At 34.6% G+C, this 16,530-nt stretch overlaps 1 protein-coding gene across 1 annotated transcript; it reads right to left on the bottom strand.

Moving 5' to 3' along the window:
* Nucleotides 1–10,535: 10,535 nt before the first annotated feature.
* On the bottom strand, nt 10,536–13,158 carry LOC120150976 (transcription factor AS1-like). The gene is made up of 2 exons (XM_039163544.1): nt 13,000–13,158; nt 10,536–11,794 (listed from the first exon to the last, which is right to left on the bottom strand). The coding sequence occupies exon 2, from the start codon at nt 11,742–11,744 to the stop codon at nt 10,686–10,688; it is 1,059 nt and encodes a 352-aa protein (XP_039019475.1). The 5' UTR covers nt 11,745–11,794; nt 13,000–13,158; the 3' UTR covers nt 10,536–10,685.
* Between the last annotated feature and the right edge of the window lie 3,372 nt (nt 13,159–16,530).

Raw genomic sequence — 16,530 nt, 5'->3', positions numbered from 1 at the left:
AGATCTCGGAAGAGGCTAGGATAGGATTTCAACGACTAAAAAGGGTGTCTTTATCAATAGGGTAGGCTGGCTAACATCGTTGAGTGAGAGCAGATGCCTTGGCATCCTATTATGTTAGGTTCTTTAGAACACTTTAGGAAAGCCCTGTCGAGTAAGTAAAGATCAGTTAGCTTAAATATACTTGAGAAATAAGTTTAGCATCCGTAGATCAATCCCTACCATTCATTCTCTTGGAAGCTTGTCAAGTGAGGATTATTTTCTTTTCATTTTATCTTTATTTACTATTTTTACCATTTTTCATTGCCTTGACATTTCACCATACTCAACATCAAACATCCATCATTGCCATTGCATTTCCATTTGCTACACCATCAGACCATCACTACATATCCACCAGCATACACATTTACATTTCCGTAATATTTGTATATATCAAGACTAACTATGCTTAGATAGAATAGTGCATTGCTTTGGTTAGACTTTTGTAATTTCACCCAATCCTTGTGGAGACGATACTCACTCATCATTATATTACTTGAGCGATTATGTATACTTGCACATTATTTGCGTATAATTTATAGTACTCACAACACGTGAACAGTAACGGGTTGGGGTGTTACATTTAATGGTATCAGAGCTACGGTTTAGTCGATTCTCGACATAAACCGGGGTCTAGAGTGTCTTATAATGTATACATGCCAACAAAATAGTGAAAACTTCTGATATGATATAATAGTAAGTATGTTGTTTTGCTAATAAAACGATATGGTTATGTTTTATAGATATTCGGACATAGTAGTTATAGAAGTGAAGTGGGAGATGATAGGCCCCTTGAGAGCAGTAATTCACCTGCCCTGGCCAGGCAAGGTGAAGAACAAACACCTTATAGAGTGTCTGTGAGTGATCAAGATACGTTCTTCTGGGCATTGGACGTTGTATTGGCGCGTTTCCAACCTCCTACTACTTCAACTACGAGAATGAATGTTGTAAAGGAGTTGAAGGGTTTATGAGCACCAGAGTTTAGAGGTGAAACCGAAGAAGGTCCTGTTGCTATAGACCTTTGGCTCAACGACGTAAAAATATGCTTGAAGGACTTCATTGCTCCAATTCAGAGAAGCTCGATGGAGTGATTTCCTTGCTTAGAGGGTAAGAAAAGATTTGGTGGACCAACGTTACATTGAGAATGTCTGGTGATCAAGTAACTTGGTCCTTATTTTTGGAAGAATTCAAGCATAAATACATTGGAGATCAATTCATCTGACAAATGAAACAAGAGTTCATGAACCTAAAACAATGGAATCGTACTGTATATGAATACGAGTGTGAGTTCAACAAGTTGAGTCGCTTTGCTGCCGAACTTATTCTTACATAGAAGGATACTTGTGAGTGGTTTGTAGAGGGATTGCGTCCTCGGCTAAAAGAGATGCTAATTATGTTGAATTTATCTTCATTTTAAGAAGTAGTGAATCGCGATAAAGCTTTGGAAAGAGCTCAGAATGAGAGGTTCAGAGATTCTTGAGCTCAAACATCGAAAATATCGGGTGCATCATCAAGTGTTGCACCAGTAAAAAGGGGCAGAGATGTCGGTTCTCGACCCCAAGCGAGATCAGAGTCAGTGGCATCCTCCGCGAGGGGATCAAATCCGATGAGGAGACGACAGACACAGTCAGTGGGATCTGGAGCTGGGAGATCTAATCAGAGTCAAGTCAGACAATGCCCACATTATGGAAGAAATCACTCGGGGATATGTAGAATGATTTCTGAAGCCTGCTTTAAATGTGGGGACACCAAACATTTTGTTCGGGATTGTCCATAATAGCGGGTGAATCTGCTCAGCCAGAGAGGTATGCTTCTACTACTCAGAGGGGAAGAGGTAGAGGCAGAGGAAGAAGTCAGTCAGAGTCCTCGGTTCCATAAGAGATACGCTCCACAGCTCATTTGTATAATCTCAAAACTAGCAAGGCGAGATGACCCAGAGATTATAGCATGTATTTTTCAGTTGTATGACAAGAATGTTTTTATATTGATTAATTCGGGGTCTACGTATTCTTACATTTACAGTAAGTTAGTGAGAGAAATAAATATTCAGTTAGAAGCTACTAGCAGAGAGGTGATAGTAACTAATCCGTTAGGGCATAGTGCTCAGGTCAATATAATGTGTCGAGGGTATCCCATACGGATTCAGGGAATTAAATTCCATGCTAATCTGATGGAATTACCTTTTGACAAATTTGAGGTGATATTGGGAATTGACTGGTTATATCGTTACTACGCTAATGTCGATTGTAGATTGAAAAGAGTAACGTTGAGAAGTTCGAAAGGGGTAGAAGTCGTGGTATTTAGTGAAGGATGAAATCCATTAGTAAATGTAATCTCAGTGATGTCACAAAAAAAGTTACTATTATAAGAATGTCAGGGATTTATTGCTAATGTGTTCGATGTAAGAGTCAAAGAGAAGGGGATTGAATAAATTCCTATAGTCAGAGAGTTTCTTGATGTATTTCCTGTAAAGTTATCGGGTTTGCCTCTGGATAGAGAAGTAGAATTTCAGATTGAAGTAATGCAGGGGATTACACCTATTGCCATGACACCATACAGAATGACAGAATGACCTCAAAAGAGTTACAAGAATTAAAGATTCAATTACAAGAATTACTTGAAAAAGGGTTTATCAGACCAAGTGTCTCACCATGGGGAGCTCTATTTTTGTTTGTTAAGAAGAAAGATGGATCAATGTATCGACTACAAACAACTCAATAAAGTGACCATTAAGAACAAGTATCACCTCCCTCGAATTGATGATTTGTTTGATCAGTTAAAAGGAGCTTCAGTGTTCTCGAAGATTGATTTACGTTCTGGTTATCATCAATTAAAGATTCAAGATAAAGATATTCCGAAGACAGCTTTTCGAGCGAGATATGGTCACTATGAGTTTATCGTGATGCCATTTGGCGTTATGAATGCACTGGCTACTTTCATGGATCTCATGAACATAATATTCCAACCCTATTTGGATCATTTCATAGTGGTGTTCATTGACGATATTCTAGTGTATTTAAAATCAGAAGAAGAACATAATTCGCATTTAAAGATTGTTCTATAGATTTTACGAGAAAAAAAGCTTTATGTAAAATTATCTAAATATGAATTCTGGTTGAATGAAGTGACGTTCCTTGGACATGTGATTTCTACAGAAGGAATTCGAGTGGATCCTCAAAAGATTAAAGCTATTTTAGAGTGGGAAGTTCCAAAGAATGTGTCAGAAGTTCAGAGTTTTCTAAGGTTAGCTGGTTATTACCGAAGGTTTGTTAAAAACTTTTCGATAATAGCATTACCCCTATCTAAATTATTGAGGAAAGAGATAAAATTTGTGTGGACTCCGGAGTTCCAAGAGAGTTTTGAAAAGTTAAAGAAGATTTTGACATAAGCTTCAGTCTTGGTTCAACTTGAGTCTGGCAAGAACTTTGTAGTGTATAGTGATGAGTCCCATAATGGCTTGGGATGTGTGTTAATACAAGAGGGAAAAGTGGTAGCGTATGTATCGAGGCAATTAAAACCGCTCGAAAAAGAATTATCCAATGCACGATCTGAAGATGGTTGTAGTAGTGTTCGCTCTTAAGATCTGACGTCACTACTTGTATGGTGAACGATGCTACTTGTATACGTACCATAAGAGTTTGAAATATTTGATGATTCAGAAGGAGTTAAATTTAAGACAGAAAAGATGGGTGGAATTCCTAAAGGATTACGATGTAGTGATCGATTTCCATCCGGGGAAAGTAAATGTGGTAGCGGATGCCTTAAGCCGAAAGATGTTTGTAGCCTTACGAGTTTTGGATGCTAGACTATCGTTAAGAAGAGACGGTGCAATATGTGCGGGGTTAACTGTCAAGCCATCATGGCTAGAGTGAATTAAGGAATTGTAAAATAAAGATGAAAAATGTCTGAAGAAACTGTAACAAGTAAATAACGAGGAGATAAAAGATTATGAGATCAAGTCTGACGGGAACTTGTATTATCAAGAAAGATTAGTGATTCTGGATGATGATGAATTGAAGAAAAACTTGTTAACGGAAGCTCACTGTAGTCCATTGACCTTGCATATTTGAGGAAACAAAATATATTTATACCTCAAGAGACGATATTGGTGGCCTGGAATGAATATGGACATTATGGAATTTGCATCCAAATGTTTGACGTGTCAGCAAGTCAAAGCTGAGCATCAGGTTCCATCAGGATTATTGCAACCAATGTCAATTCCTCAGTGGAAATGGGAGAAGGTAACAATGGATTTTGTAACGGGGTTACCTTTAACTCCGAACAAAAGAGATTCAATCTTGGTAATCGTAGATAGATTGACTAAGCCAGCCCATTTTATTCCGGTTCGAGCTGATTTCTCCATGAATAAATACATTGAGTTATATATTAGAGAGATCATTAGATTGCATGGAGTCTCTGTTTCCATAGTTTTTGATCGGGACCCTCGATTTACTTCGAGATTCTAGAAGACCTTGCATGGAGCATTAGGCACTCAACTGAACTTTAGTACATCGTTTCATCCTCAGACAGATGGACAGTCTGAGCGAACTATCCAGATTCTGGAAGATATGTTAAGAGCCTGTGTTATAGAATTCAAAAGATCGTGGGAAAAGTATTTTCCACTTGTTGAATTCACGTACAACAATAGTTATCAGTCAAGCATTAAAATGACTCCTTATGAAGCTCTTTATGGAAGAAGATGTCGTACACCTTTAAATTGGTTCGAGCTTAAAAATAGAGAAATCCTCGGTCCTGAATTGATTCAGGAGGTGGAAGAAAAGGTCCAAGTGATTCAAAGTAATCTCAAAGCAGCAGCGGATAGACAGAAATCTTACGCGGATCTAAAGAGAAGAGAGATAGAATATCAAATTGGAGATAAAGTGTTTCTCAAAGTATCTCCTTGGAAGAAGGTTTTGAGGTTTGGCCGAAGAGGAAAGTTAAGTCAATGGTTCATTGGACCCTATGAGATTGTAAAGAGAGTTAGACCAGTGGCATATCAACTGCGTTGCCACCTGAAATGGAGAAAATTAATGATGTCTTTCATGTCTCAATGCTTCGGAAATATCGATCTGATCCCTCCTATATTGTTACTCTAGAAGAGGTTGAGGTTCAACCGGATTTGACTTATGAAGAAGAACCAGTTCAAATCTTAGCTCAAGAGGTTAAGCAACTAAGAAACAATACTATTCCATTAGTTAAAGTCTTGTGGAGGAATCATAAGGTAAAGGAAGCAACATGGGAGCGTGAAGAAGTCATGAAGAATTAGTACCCCCATCTCTTTGCTCAATGAAAATTTGAGGACAAATTTTATTAAGGGGGAGATTTGTAATATCCTCACTACAGGGTTAGTGACTAAATTGTAAAGTTACTGAATTTGGTGCTTAAAGTAGAATAATTGGATAGTTTAAAGACTTATATGAAAATGTGGTGTAGAATCAAATTGAAAAGAATGAGGAATAGAAGGATATAATGGTCATTTACAAGGAAAATAATTAAGATTGGTTATATATTAACCACTTGGAAGTGAAGGAAGCAAAAATCCAAGCTTCCACACTTTTCTTATCCTCCTTTCTTCCTTCCTACGTGAGAGCCCAACAAGGGTAAGATTTCTTGTTAGTTAAGTTCTTACTGAAATTAAGGTTGATTTATGATCATTAGATGATAATTAAGCTTAAGGAAAGCTTAATTTGTCCTAAAACAACAAGATGAAAGGCATAGGAATGATTAAAGAAAGGAAGTGAAAAAGTGAAATCTTGATAGAAAAGTATTAATTAGAATTGGAAGTTAAATTTGACTTGTCATCAATCTAAATAAGGAAAATGAAGTGTTAGAATTAGATTTAAAACATGTGGATATTTGAGTATGATTATTGAATGCCATATAAAGGATATGATTTTGAGTTTAAAGAAGTGATTATTGAGTAATAATGAGTGTAAGTGTAGGTATTCAAGTTAGGAATATTAAAGGAGGTGAAACATGAAGTGTGGAGCTGAAAAAGAAGTGAATTTCATGCTCAAAATGTAATTTCTGGTTGTGTGATGTGTACCGATGCACTCTTAACGAAATAAAAACATCAAATGTAATTAGTGCATCGATACACCCCTTAAGATAAAAACATCGAATGTAATTCGTGTACCGATACACAGGTAGTGCATCGATACAAACATTAAGGGATGCATCGATACACTGTGGAATGTACCGATGCCTACCTTAATTAGGAATGAAAGTAGCCTTTCTCTTAGTCTAAGAAGTGATAGATTAGAATATATCAATTAGTATATTAATATGTATCAATGTATTATTATGTAGATTTAGAGCGTAATCTTGTTTCGGAACAATCGAAGGATTAGGATCGAGTCAAAGCAAGCAAGGCTAAGATGAGTGCATATCCTAGATAGAGCTATACAGATATAAGACTTGTGATAAGTCTATATCTTATAATAGAAATTATGACTTTACATTCATGTAAATGCATATGTATATATTATTATTGTTATAGTGAATACATGCATAATTTATTCATGCTTTGATATGAACTCATATGAATGAATGTAATTATACGTGAATCCATTCATGTATGTGAAATAATGGAAATGATCATGTTTATGCATATAAAGTGAATCATGTGTTTATATGAAAAGTGATAGAAGAAATATGATAATGAGAATTGTAATTATAATTAAGCCCATGTTATTTAATATGAGAGCTGTAGGTATAATTGGCATGCCAAGAGTCGAGGGATTATCAGTGGTCCTTCGGGACATAGTGGTCCTTCGGGACATAGTGGTCGTTCAGGACAAATATTCAATGCCCCTAGTGGGATTTTATTCGAGTTGTAGTGACAACATTGTGCACAACCTCAGTGTACTCACGTACCTTTTGTTCTCAATAATGTACATGGGCATCCAAAGATAAATTGAATGAAAACTCTTATAATATGTAAATGTTCATTTGTGCATATCATGTTTATGTATGTCAAAATATGGTATTTACATGTGCATTGCAAGGGTATAATGGATTGAGAGTAGTAATATTCATGATATTATTAGTATGTGTTCATATTATGCCTCACTAAGTCTGTGACTTAGCGTGTAAGTGATTTACACGTAGGTACCAAGAATCAAGAAGAGCAGAAATAGAAGTGGCAAGGATAACATTACTACTAGAAGATCATATCAGAAGTAACTAATAAAGTATGTATTTTTTTCGTATATAGTGTGTTGGCATGTAATAAATATGTTAGTTACGAATGCTCTAATCGGTTTTGTCTTGTTTTGGTCAACTTATGTAAAATAACAATGCTATTTTAATGAAAGTTTGAAATTTCTTTGGTTTTCTTTAAGAGTCAAAGTTTGAAAATTCAATGTGACGCCTCAAACTCGTATCTGGGTCAGGTAACGGGTTGGGGGTGTTACAATATACATGTAATTTAATTTATAATTGTTCGTTTCAATCATAGGGTGTGACCCTTGTAGGTTCATGTAACTGTAGCACTAATATTTAGAACGATTCTAATATTATAAACAATGAACGACATCTAGCAATACATAATTGCTACCTAAGTTATAATAAGTCACGGTTCGATATAACCTTTCTATGATTTACTTTTATGTACCAAATCCTCTTGTCATTTATATTTAGATTGAACACAAGTAATGAATCAGTTACACTTGTATAGTTCATCTTGTATTTCTTGACATATTGAGTATACTATTCAAACGAATAATTATGATATTTAATATCAATTTATTCGAGCATGGTCATGCATTTTACAGTATCACTCAATCAAGTGGCCTAAGATATTACTCTCATTATGTAGGAGGGACAAATCCTATATTGATCAATCATATCCCACTATATAGATCATGACATGTCCAACATCAATATTTATGGTATAACCAATTACGACACACGTGTGATTACATCAAAACACGTGACTCACAATGTCAGAATAATGATGATCTCAAGTTTGAGAATCATACATGTATTTATGAACATGAGTAATGTTGTAACTGTCACATAATGATCCAAGAAATATACTCATAGCAGGTCAGCCCAATATGTTATTTTCCAACACATACCTATGTATTGATTTTGACATCTACATGTCAATGACAATACATTGTCATTAATCATCTACACATTAGTCTTAATGCATTATTGTTGTCTAAGCGTACAATAATACTTGACTAATGACCTTTTAAAAATAATCATAATATTCTCATGACTTTATTATAGTTCAGTTTATTTATATATACAAAAAAATTGAAATAATAATAGTGATGTCTTGCATTAATAAACAATGTAAAATAACTAAGGCATTAAAACCATTTCATGATTTGTCTTTTCTCATACTCTAACCACTAAAACATAATATTAAATATCATTTTAAAAAGAAAGTTAACTAGATGATCAAAACAGAACTAAAATGATAATAAAGCGATTAAATATGTAGTTCAGCCAAATGTATAAATGATTGTTCATATACATTAATTATAAGTTATTCTCGTAGATTCATACCTCCTATGAATTACTAAATATTAATTCAATGTCTCAGAATTGATATAATTGGTGTGGATTAATATGATTCATACTTACTAGATTATATAAAACGTTTTAATATATTTCCATATAATATAATTGATGTAATTATTGATTTTTAAAGAAATAATATTATAAGAATAGATGTAACTTGTTATCACTTTTAATAAATATATATTGTTATAATATATATTATCTTTTCCTAATTTTATTTTGGGATTAAACGGGTCAAATCATTAATTTTCCGAATTAGATCAAACTTTAATTAAATCACAAACTTTAATAATACAAAATATTATTATTTTTAATATATATTTAACCATCAAAAGTTCTTCAAAATATAACAATATGATTGTTGAAATTGTCCTAAGAAAACTATAAGACCGTCTAAAACTACCACTCCGTTGTATGCATAATAATATATCTTATTCACTGTCCTCTGTTAGGTTGAGGTACTTGGGAAATCAATTTTTGTTCTGCAATTCTGGTTTTGTTTTGAGTACTTAAAGTAGTTTCAATGGAAGATGTTATAAAGGATTCAACATTAGGGCAAAAAGAAACTGTGTCCAAGGTTGAAGAAAACGTGGAGTTTGTAAATGAAGCTGAACCTTTAACTGGGAGACCACCTGCAGATTGTGTTCAACACCCAATGCTCACGCCTTCTTATGTAAATGGACAGATTTTTGGATTACCAGAGGGATGGCTTGTTGAGCGAAGACCTGGAACCTCATTAAAATACATTGGAAAAGTGCATCAGGTAATTATCATATAGTAAATTACTATTAATTAACTAAGCCTTGTTCACTATGTCAATTAATTGGAACTATGGATTGATAAATTTCATATCCTCAATTGCAGTTTTACTATGAGCCAGGGACAAAAAAGTTTCGATCATTGAAGGCTGCACTAAAGCATGTGCAAGATCGAGAACTGTCTCGACCGCAGCCTGAAAACGATCACATCCAAGCATTAGAAGAAAAACATGAATAGAAGCCAGTGACTCTAGAACTTGGAGATGAATCTGAGGTGAGCGTCGAATGATTATTGTAACTTACATCTAAATGTGGAAGTTTTGATTCATCATTCTGGCATGGAGATCAAAAGTATGGAATAATAGGGTTATATCCTCTAATGCAGCCATGGAAAAGGAGCCAGTTCTGAAGATTGAAGGATGTTCATAGGTACTTGCGAGCAAGGGAAGGGCAACTAAACACTCAACAACCACCTCAATCGCAACCTGAAAACCATCACCAGTAAACAATGGGGCAAAATCATGAGCAGATATCAATGAAAAACTAGTTCCAGAAGCTGTCAAGGATTCATGGGCCAAGACTTTTAATGAGACCATTGACTCTCTTAAGAATAAAGCACCCATGTTGTAATGTGTTCAGGGTAATCTAGCTTTGGACAAAAATGAACAAATTATCTAAGAATTTTTGCTTTAAAACTTACAAAACTTGGTAAGAACAGTTTCAATGATTTCGGTCTGCTGTTCTTCATGTGCTATAACTAGTGTCTGCTCATGTTTTTTCCATAATGTTTTCACGTGATCACTTTCTACATCGTTAAGAATCCATATTATTTTCTTCAAAAGGCTTGGAAGTCGAAGTTTGCTTCCTCTTCCTACTATGTTCGTCTCTCGAATTTTCATCGGAGTTCTCATGTGATGCCAATACATATTGTATACAAATACGTAAATGTAGATTATCATAAAAGCAACCAAAGCATCAAAGCTAAGTCACAATATTATTCGACGCTCACCTTTGGAAGTTGTTCTCTATGTACTACAATTGGTGTCTGCTCATGTTTTTGTCTCGACATTATCTTAAAACGATATTTGCGTTATGTATACATCATTAAGATGGTAAACACAGTTTGCTCCAAGAGTCGGAATGTAAATTTAATATTTAAGATGGTAAACACAAAAGAAAGTGCTAGTTCAGGTAATGCTACCTTAGCATTCAAACTGTCCCACTAGATAAGTAGATAGCATTTATAAATAGACTTCTATAGTCGAATATAAGAAGAGAATGGACGCATGTAATTGACAACAATGTGCTCCAATGCAAAGTCTGTTGTAAGCAGACGCATATGAAAGAGCTTGATTACCGGCCATTAGGCTCGCCAGCCCTTGGTCTGCACTCCATTTGATCGAGAAACTTAGTGAGATGCAAATGCTTAGAGGCCCATTGCTCGGCTAATTTTTGCTCCTTTGATTCAGCATCTCTTCTTAGCCCTTCTAATTGTTCCCTGTATTCAGCTTCAATCCTATCAAGGGCAGTCTTCTGCTCTTCGCTTAGAGCCTTGATCTTTGACTCTATTTCTTCCGTTTTCTCCCTTCTGCGGCACGCCTTCTCGGATTCCAGTTGTAACTCGACCCTCCTTAACCTCCAGGCTGCTTCCTTTTTATGTGCAACCCAAGCACGGTGCCCTTCTTCCAGCTCCCTGCAGCAATCCACGAGTTCAGATATCATCAGGTTCTCACTGCAAGAAGGAAATGGTCCATGGGGCACCATATTTCCCAAAATGGGGGCAGTTTCCGACATTCTCTCAGGTTGCAGCCATGGGATTTGAGGAGCAGAGGGAGATAAACTTAATGTCACCGAAGGGGATAGTGGTCTGACAACTGAGGTATTGCCTGAACTAGAAAGCCAAGGTGGAAGTAAAGTTGGTGCAGGTGAAGGAGGGTCGGCAGGACGAAATCCCCCATTGGAAGCAGCCATGGGAAAGGCTGAGCTATGCCCTTGTTTCACTAGTTTCTCAGCAAAAGTTTCTAATATCCTATCGTACTTGCCTTCCTCGACTGGCTCAACCATCTTATTCTTCTCCTTGTGTTCCCTTTGTTGCTTCTCTTTGAATACCTCCCACCACTTGCCTAGTCTTTTAGCAGTTCTGCCAGGGACTTCAGCAGCAATTTTCTTCCATTTGTTTCCGTGTTTGGCTTGAAGACGGATTACAAGACGTTGCTCCTCTTCAGTAAGAGATCCCTTCTTAATACCAGGTTTGAGGTAGTTATTCCACCTTTCTAAGCAAGATTTCGCATCCCGGTTTAGGGGTGTGTTCATGCGGTGTGACACAAGGTTCCACTCCCTCGGTCCATATTGTTTCACGTATGCACACAACAAAGCGTCTTCTTCAGCTCTCCAACGCTGTCTCTCCTTCATTTCCAGGGGTAAACACCACTTCCCATCTCTCTACGGTCTTCATAATGTATCTGCAAGAAAATCAGTAACAAACTCACAAATAAGAGACGGATAAAAATATTAACAAAATCACAAATAAGGAACTAGATGACACTTGCACACTGTAATCTCTCCACTGCACTTTCTAGACCTTAGACAAGTATTCATAAAACCAAGGGTACAAACACATGGATGTTAGGAAAACACCAAGTGCACAATACAAGCAGGAAATCTACTTAAACCGCAATCTACATTCAGAGTTATAACAACCACCTGGCGCATAATTCGCCACTATATATGCCATAATCTTCTCCGATTTGACCCACCGAAACCAGGAGCAATTCAAGAATAAATTTCCAGACAATTTATAAGTAGGAAGCAATAACTCCAAAAGTCTCCCAAATTAGCTTGACACAGATAGCTAACAGTTTACACTCTAAATGCTGGTATACCAATAAAAGGGATTGGTACCACTTGGCATTGGTTACAAAGTACAAGATTCGACCAACACAATGCTACCAAACACTGCACAGAGAGACAGCTTGAAGGGGACAAAAGAAAACAAAAAACCAAATATTATAATATTAAAATAAGATCAAATATCACTAGAGGAATGCTTTTAAGCAATGACTACATAAACACAGTTCTGCCATAAACAAAAGCTATTAGTATACAGGCAGTGATGACAATCAATATTGGAGACAGCAAAACAATGCGCCAGAAAGATGATATATGGTACAATAATTCACACAAAAACACTCATGTCCAGGACTCTATTTGATGCCGAAGTTTGTGCATGTAAAGGTCCTTACACATCTATAAACCAAACTGTACTGCAAACACCAGGTATATAATGCAATACAGAAAAATTTTCGTCTTCACACATCTATAAACCAAAATAATCTGCTAAAATATCACACAGAGAATGTGTAAAAAAAAAACTAGATAAACAACCCCAATGGAAGTTCATTCATGATGGCAAGTCCTCAATCAATCGAACAGGGATATCGTTAAGATTTTATTCAAATCGAACAAGGATTTGTCAGAGGGTGGGGGCTTCCCTGGCTGCCGAGAGAACTAAGAAATGAAAAGGGAAAACCCAACAAAATCCATACAAAACAGAGCATAAAAAACAGATGACTTGAAGGGCGAACATAATCCCAGAACAAGCTTTTCTTCTCTTATGATCTACTAACCATGACAAAGGGTGTATGAAACACTAACAGAACAAGCTCACCATATTGTGTTTTCTTCAAGTGCCCGAATTGAAACTCTGTGTTCGTTGCATCTTCATGCTTATAATCTCCGACAACAACAGCAAAATGATAAACCAAAACCGACAGCCCAAAGAGCCGAACAACAAACTAAAGAGAAGAAAGAGGCTAGAGATAAAAACGAGTGTGGGGAGAGAGGAAAACGAAAAAAAAAGATAAAGAGGAAACAAAGGGTGCTTTTTTATCCAAATAATATTCCTTTAGAAATTATTTATGATGATTACGTAGAGCAAAAGTGAGTATGGGATGTATCATTCCCATAAACAATCACTAGAGTGGTGGGATTAGGATTAAAAAAAAGGCAACAAAGGGAGGGCGAGAGGAAAAGGGAAATGATAAATTAGTGTGTTGTCAAACACACTGTAAAATTTAGACCCAAAAAAAGGGTCTGATAGAAGGGGTGGAGGGGCGTGCACGCGACTCGAGTGGCACTGCGAACGGAAGGAAACGGAACTAAAATTCTCGGACATCACCAGGGATCTTGTTACTAATAACTCAAGTAACATAGATAAACAAACAACTTATTAGATTATACCATTAACATATATAGACTTAATCTTATCTTAATAAATATCTTCCTAAAATTGAGGCTTCCAATGTGGTTTTTGAGTAATCATTGTCAAGTTACTGATATAATTGGTAAAATTTTAAGTTGAGTTGTACAAATGAGTCATCAAACAAAGTTTAGTGATATATTGTGTAGTTTCCTAAAATTTTTATGTTAGTTTAATAAACAAACCAACACAAAAATAAATTGTTTAATTCTTCTATGTTCACAAGCAAATTCATTTTAAAGTTCGTTTATTAACTCGTTTATAAACTTGTTTACTTCGTTATCATTTTTCTGTTATTTTTTTATATTTTAAATATTAGTGACGGTAAAAAAATTGAACATAATGTGAACTTTAAAGTTCAAACTATGAATCCTAAAGAGCTTAAGGACTAGTGACATAATTTCACCATTTTTTGTTTGTTTAGTTAACATTTATCAACATATAAGCGAACATGTTGGCCAACATTAAACGGACGTGATGACACTAAACTTTCGGTATTGTATCGTTTATACTATTAAATTTTGATTTCCGCTTCAATTATGTCATTGAGCAATTAAAATGTGTGATTACATGGACAAACAACATCGTTTTAAGCTCTAAACTTTATGGATTATCGATTTTTCCATTGAACTTTTAAATATTTCTATATTTTTATTGTACTTTTCCATATGTTATTGGCAACCAATCATTGACAATTATCGATTATCTTTTGAGCTAGTTTTTAGAGATTTTGAGGCTTTTTTAGATTTGTGGAATTTGAGGTGTTTGTTAAAAAATTCAAACGGTGAGAAATATTATTTCAAGAAGACGGGCAACATACCTAAAAAATAGCATCAGCGAAAGAGATCAAAGTATTAATATGTTGAACTTTTAAATGAATTTTTATCGATTTTGAGTGGGTTCCGTAGAAAACCAATCATAGTAGAAAAATAGGAGTGGAATGTAAACGTTTTTATATTGATCTGGTTGTGAGAGATAATTGATGACGAACGATGATTGGTTGCCTACAATGATCAGAAAATACAATGACGAAAAAAATTGTTTAAAAGTTCACTGACGAAGTTGATACACCCTTAAAGTCTAGTGTCTAAAATGACGTCATTTTAAGCATCAACAGTCGTGACCAAAATGACAATATTTTGTCTATATCATCACAATAACAGAAAGATTTATCCACGTGACGATGCTATTGAAATTCAATGAAACAATAGCATAATTAAAGTTAAAATTAAAATTTAGTGTTATAATTAATAAAATTAAAAATTTAATTATATAAATAACATTTTGAGGGGGAGGGGTTTAGAGGAATGGGTTAACGCCAGCATATATTGCAAAACCCTAATTTTTATCTTTAGGGTGCGTTTGGTTCACAGAATGTAAGATTAACAGTGAGAATAAAAGATTACCAGAGAATATGATTACTGGAAATGTTGTATTTGTGTTTGGTTAGTTTAGCAGGAATGTAAGATTACCATATTTGGTTAAAGGAATAAAAGATTATTGGAATGTATATTTGACCAAATTGTCTTTATTATATATTTGTTTTTTTAACAAGTTGGAAAATAATTATATATTTTCTTTAAAATATTTAAATTCATAAAATTTATATAATTTTTTTTACAAAATTAAAAATATAAAAAGGTTTAATGAAAGGGTAAAATTTTATTTTAACCGCTAAACTTCATATAAAATTTTAATTATAGATTTTTTTATAAATCTAAAATATTTTAAGGATAAATTTGTAATTTAACATTCGAAGAATTTTTATTATTCAATGATAGAATAAAGATATTTTTGAAAAAAAATTAAGGGTATTTTAGTCTAAAATACCGGTAATCCAACAATACCTAAGGAAAGGGAGGTAATAACATTCCTGGTAATATACACAAAAAAATCCACTATTGGTAATGTAATATTACCGGGAATTACATTCCCGGCCAACCAAATGATGAAATATAGATTTCATTCTCATGATAATCTCACATTCCCCCAACTAAACACACCCTTATATTCACTCTACACCCACCCTATGGTGCGTTTCCACCAAAAAAAAAAAGTTTTAAAATAAAAAGGGATCGGTTAAAACTACCCAGGGAAAACAAGTGGCGTACGTACACTCTATTTAGATTATAAGTTATTCGAGTTTTATTCGACTAAAGTTTAGTTAATATTTGAATTACATGAACTCCACGTAATTTTAAATTTAACTCTAGTTCTTAATGAGTTAAAATGAGTTACTTGATATTCGATTTGAAAAGTGAGCGAATAATTCAAGAAAATAATATATTAAAAATGTAATGTTTTTAAATTAAATTATTGATAATATTAAAAATATATATAATATAAAATTTTTATGTACTTAAGATTCATATTCAAATTTAAATTCAAATTTAAATTGAGCTCGAGTATGAGTTTCAATTGACCTAAATCTGAATATATTTATAGTTCAAGTTTATTTGAACTCGATTCCAACTTTAATTTTTTATTTCTAGTAAAACTTTCAAATTGAATTTCAAGACTTTTAGTTCGAGTTAAGTTTAATAATTTTAAATTCACGAATTTTACGACTAGATTCGTTTATACATGAGACGACCGTTGATAATTGGAAGAAACAGGGGTGGGGAGCAGAGAAAGAAAGGATCTGGGGGGGTATGATTAGAACGTAGGAAGGTGGGAGCAAGGGAAGGGAGACTATAGTCCAGTTTTCGCGGCACAAGGAGACAAGTCTGATGGAGACTTGACCTTCTGCTCCGCTCAGAACACCCTCCAGGTGGCAGTGATATGTTACGTCTCCCAACACTTTTTCCTTTCTTTAATTTTATTATTTTAATAAAACATTAATATATGATATATTTACGGACTAATATAAATTAGATACTACAGAGGTAAAAATAATATTCTCAACTCAATTTACTTTATTTTCAAAAATTAATATTCAAA

This window comes from Hibiscus syriacus, unplaced genomic scaffold (assembly GCF_006381635.1).
Source record: "Hibiscus syriacus cultivar Baekdansim isolate YM2019G1 unplaced genomic scaffold, ASM638163v2 tig00111027_pilon, whole genome shotgun sequence".
Taxonomy (NCBI): domain Eukaryota; kingdom Viridiplantae; phylum Streptophyta; class Magnoliopsida; order Malvales; family Malvaceae; genus Hibiscus; species Hibiscus syriacus.
Note: the sequence above shows the minus strand (reverse complement) of the source record. Positions and strands in the feature narration are given on the sequence as shown.

What these genes read in the sequence shown, in the direction of transcription:
- LOC120150976 (XM_039163544.1), bottom strand. Translation starts at nt 11,744, where the DNA reads ATGAAGGAGAGACAGCGTTGGAGAGCTGAAGAAGACGCTTTGTTGTGT.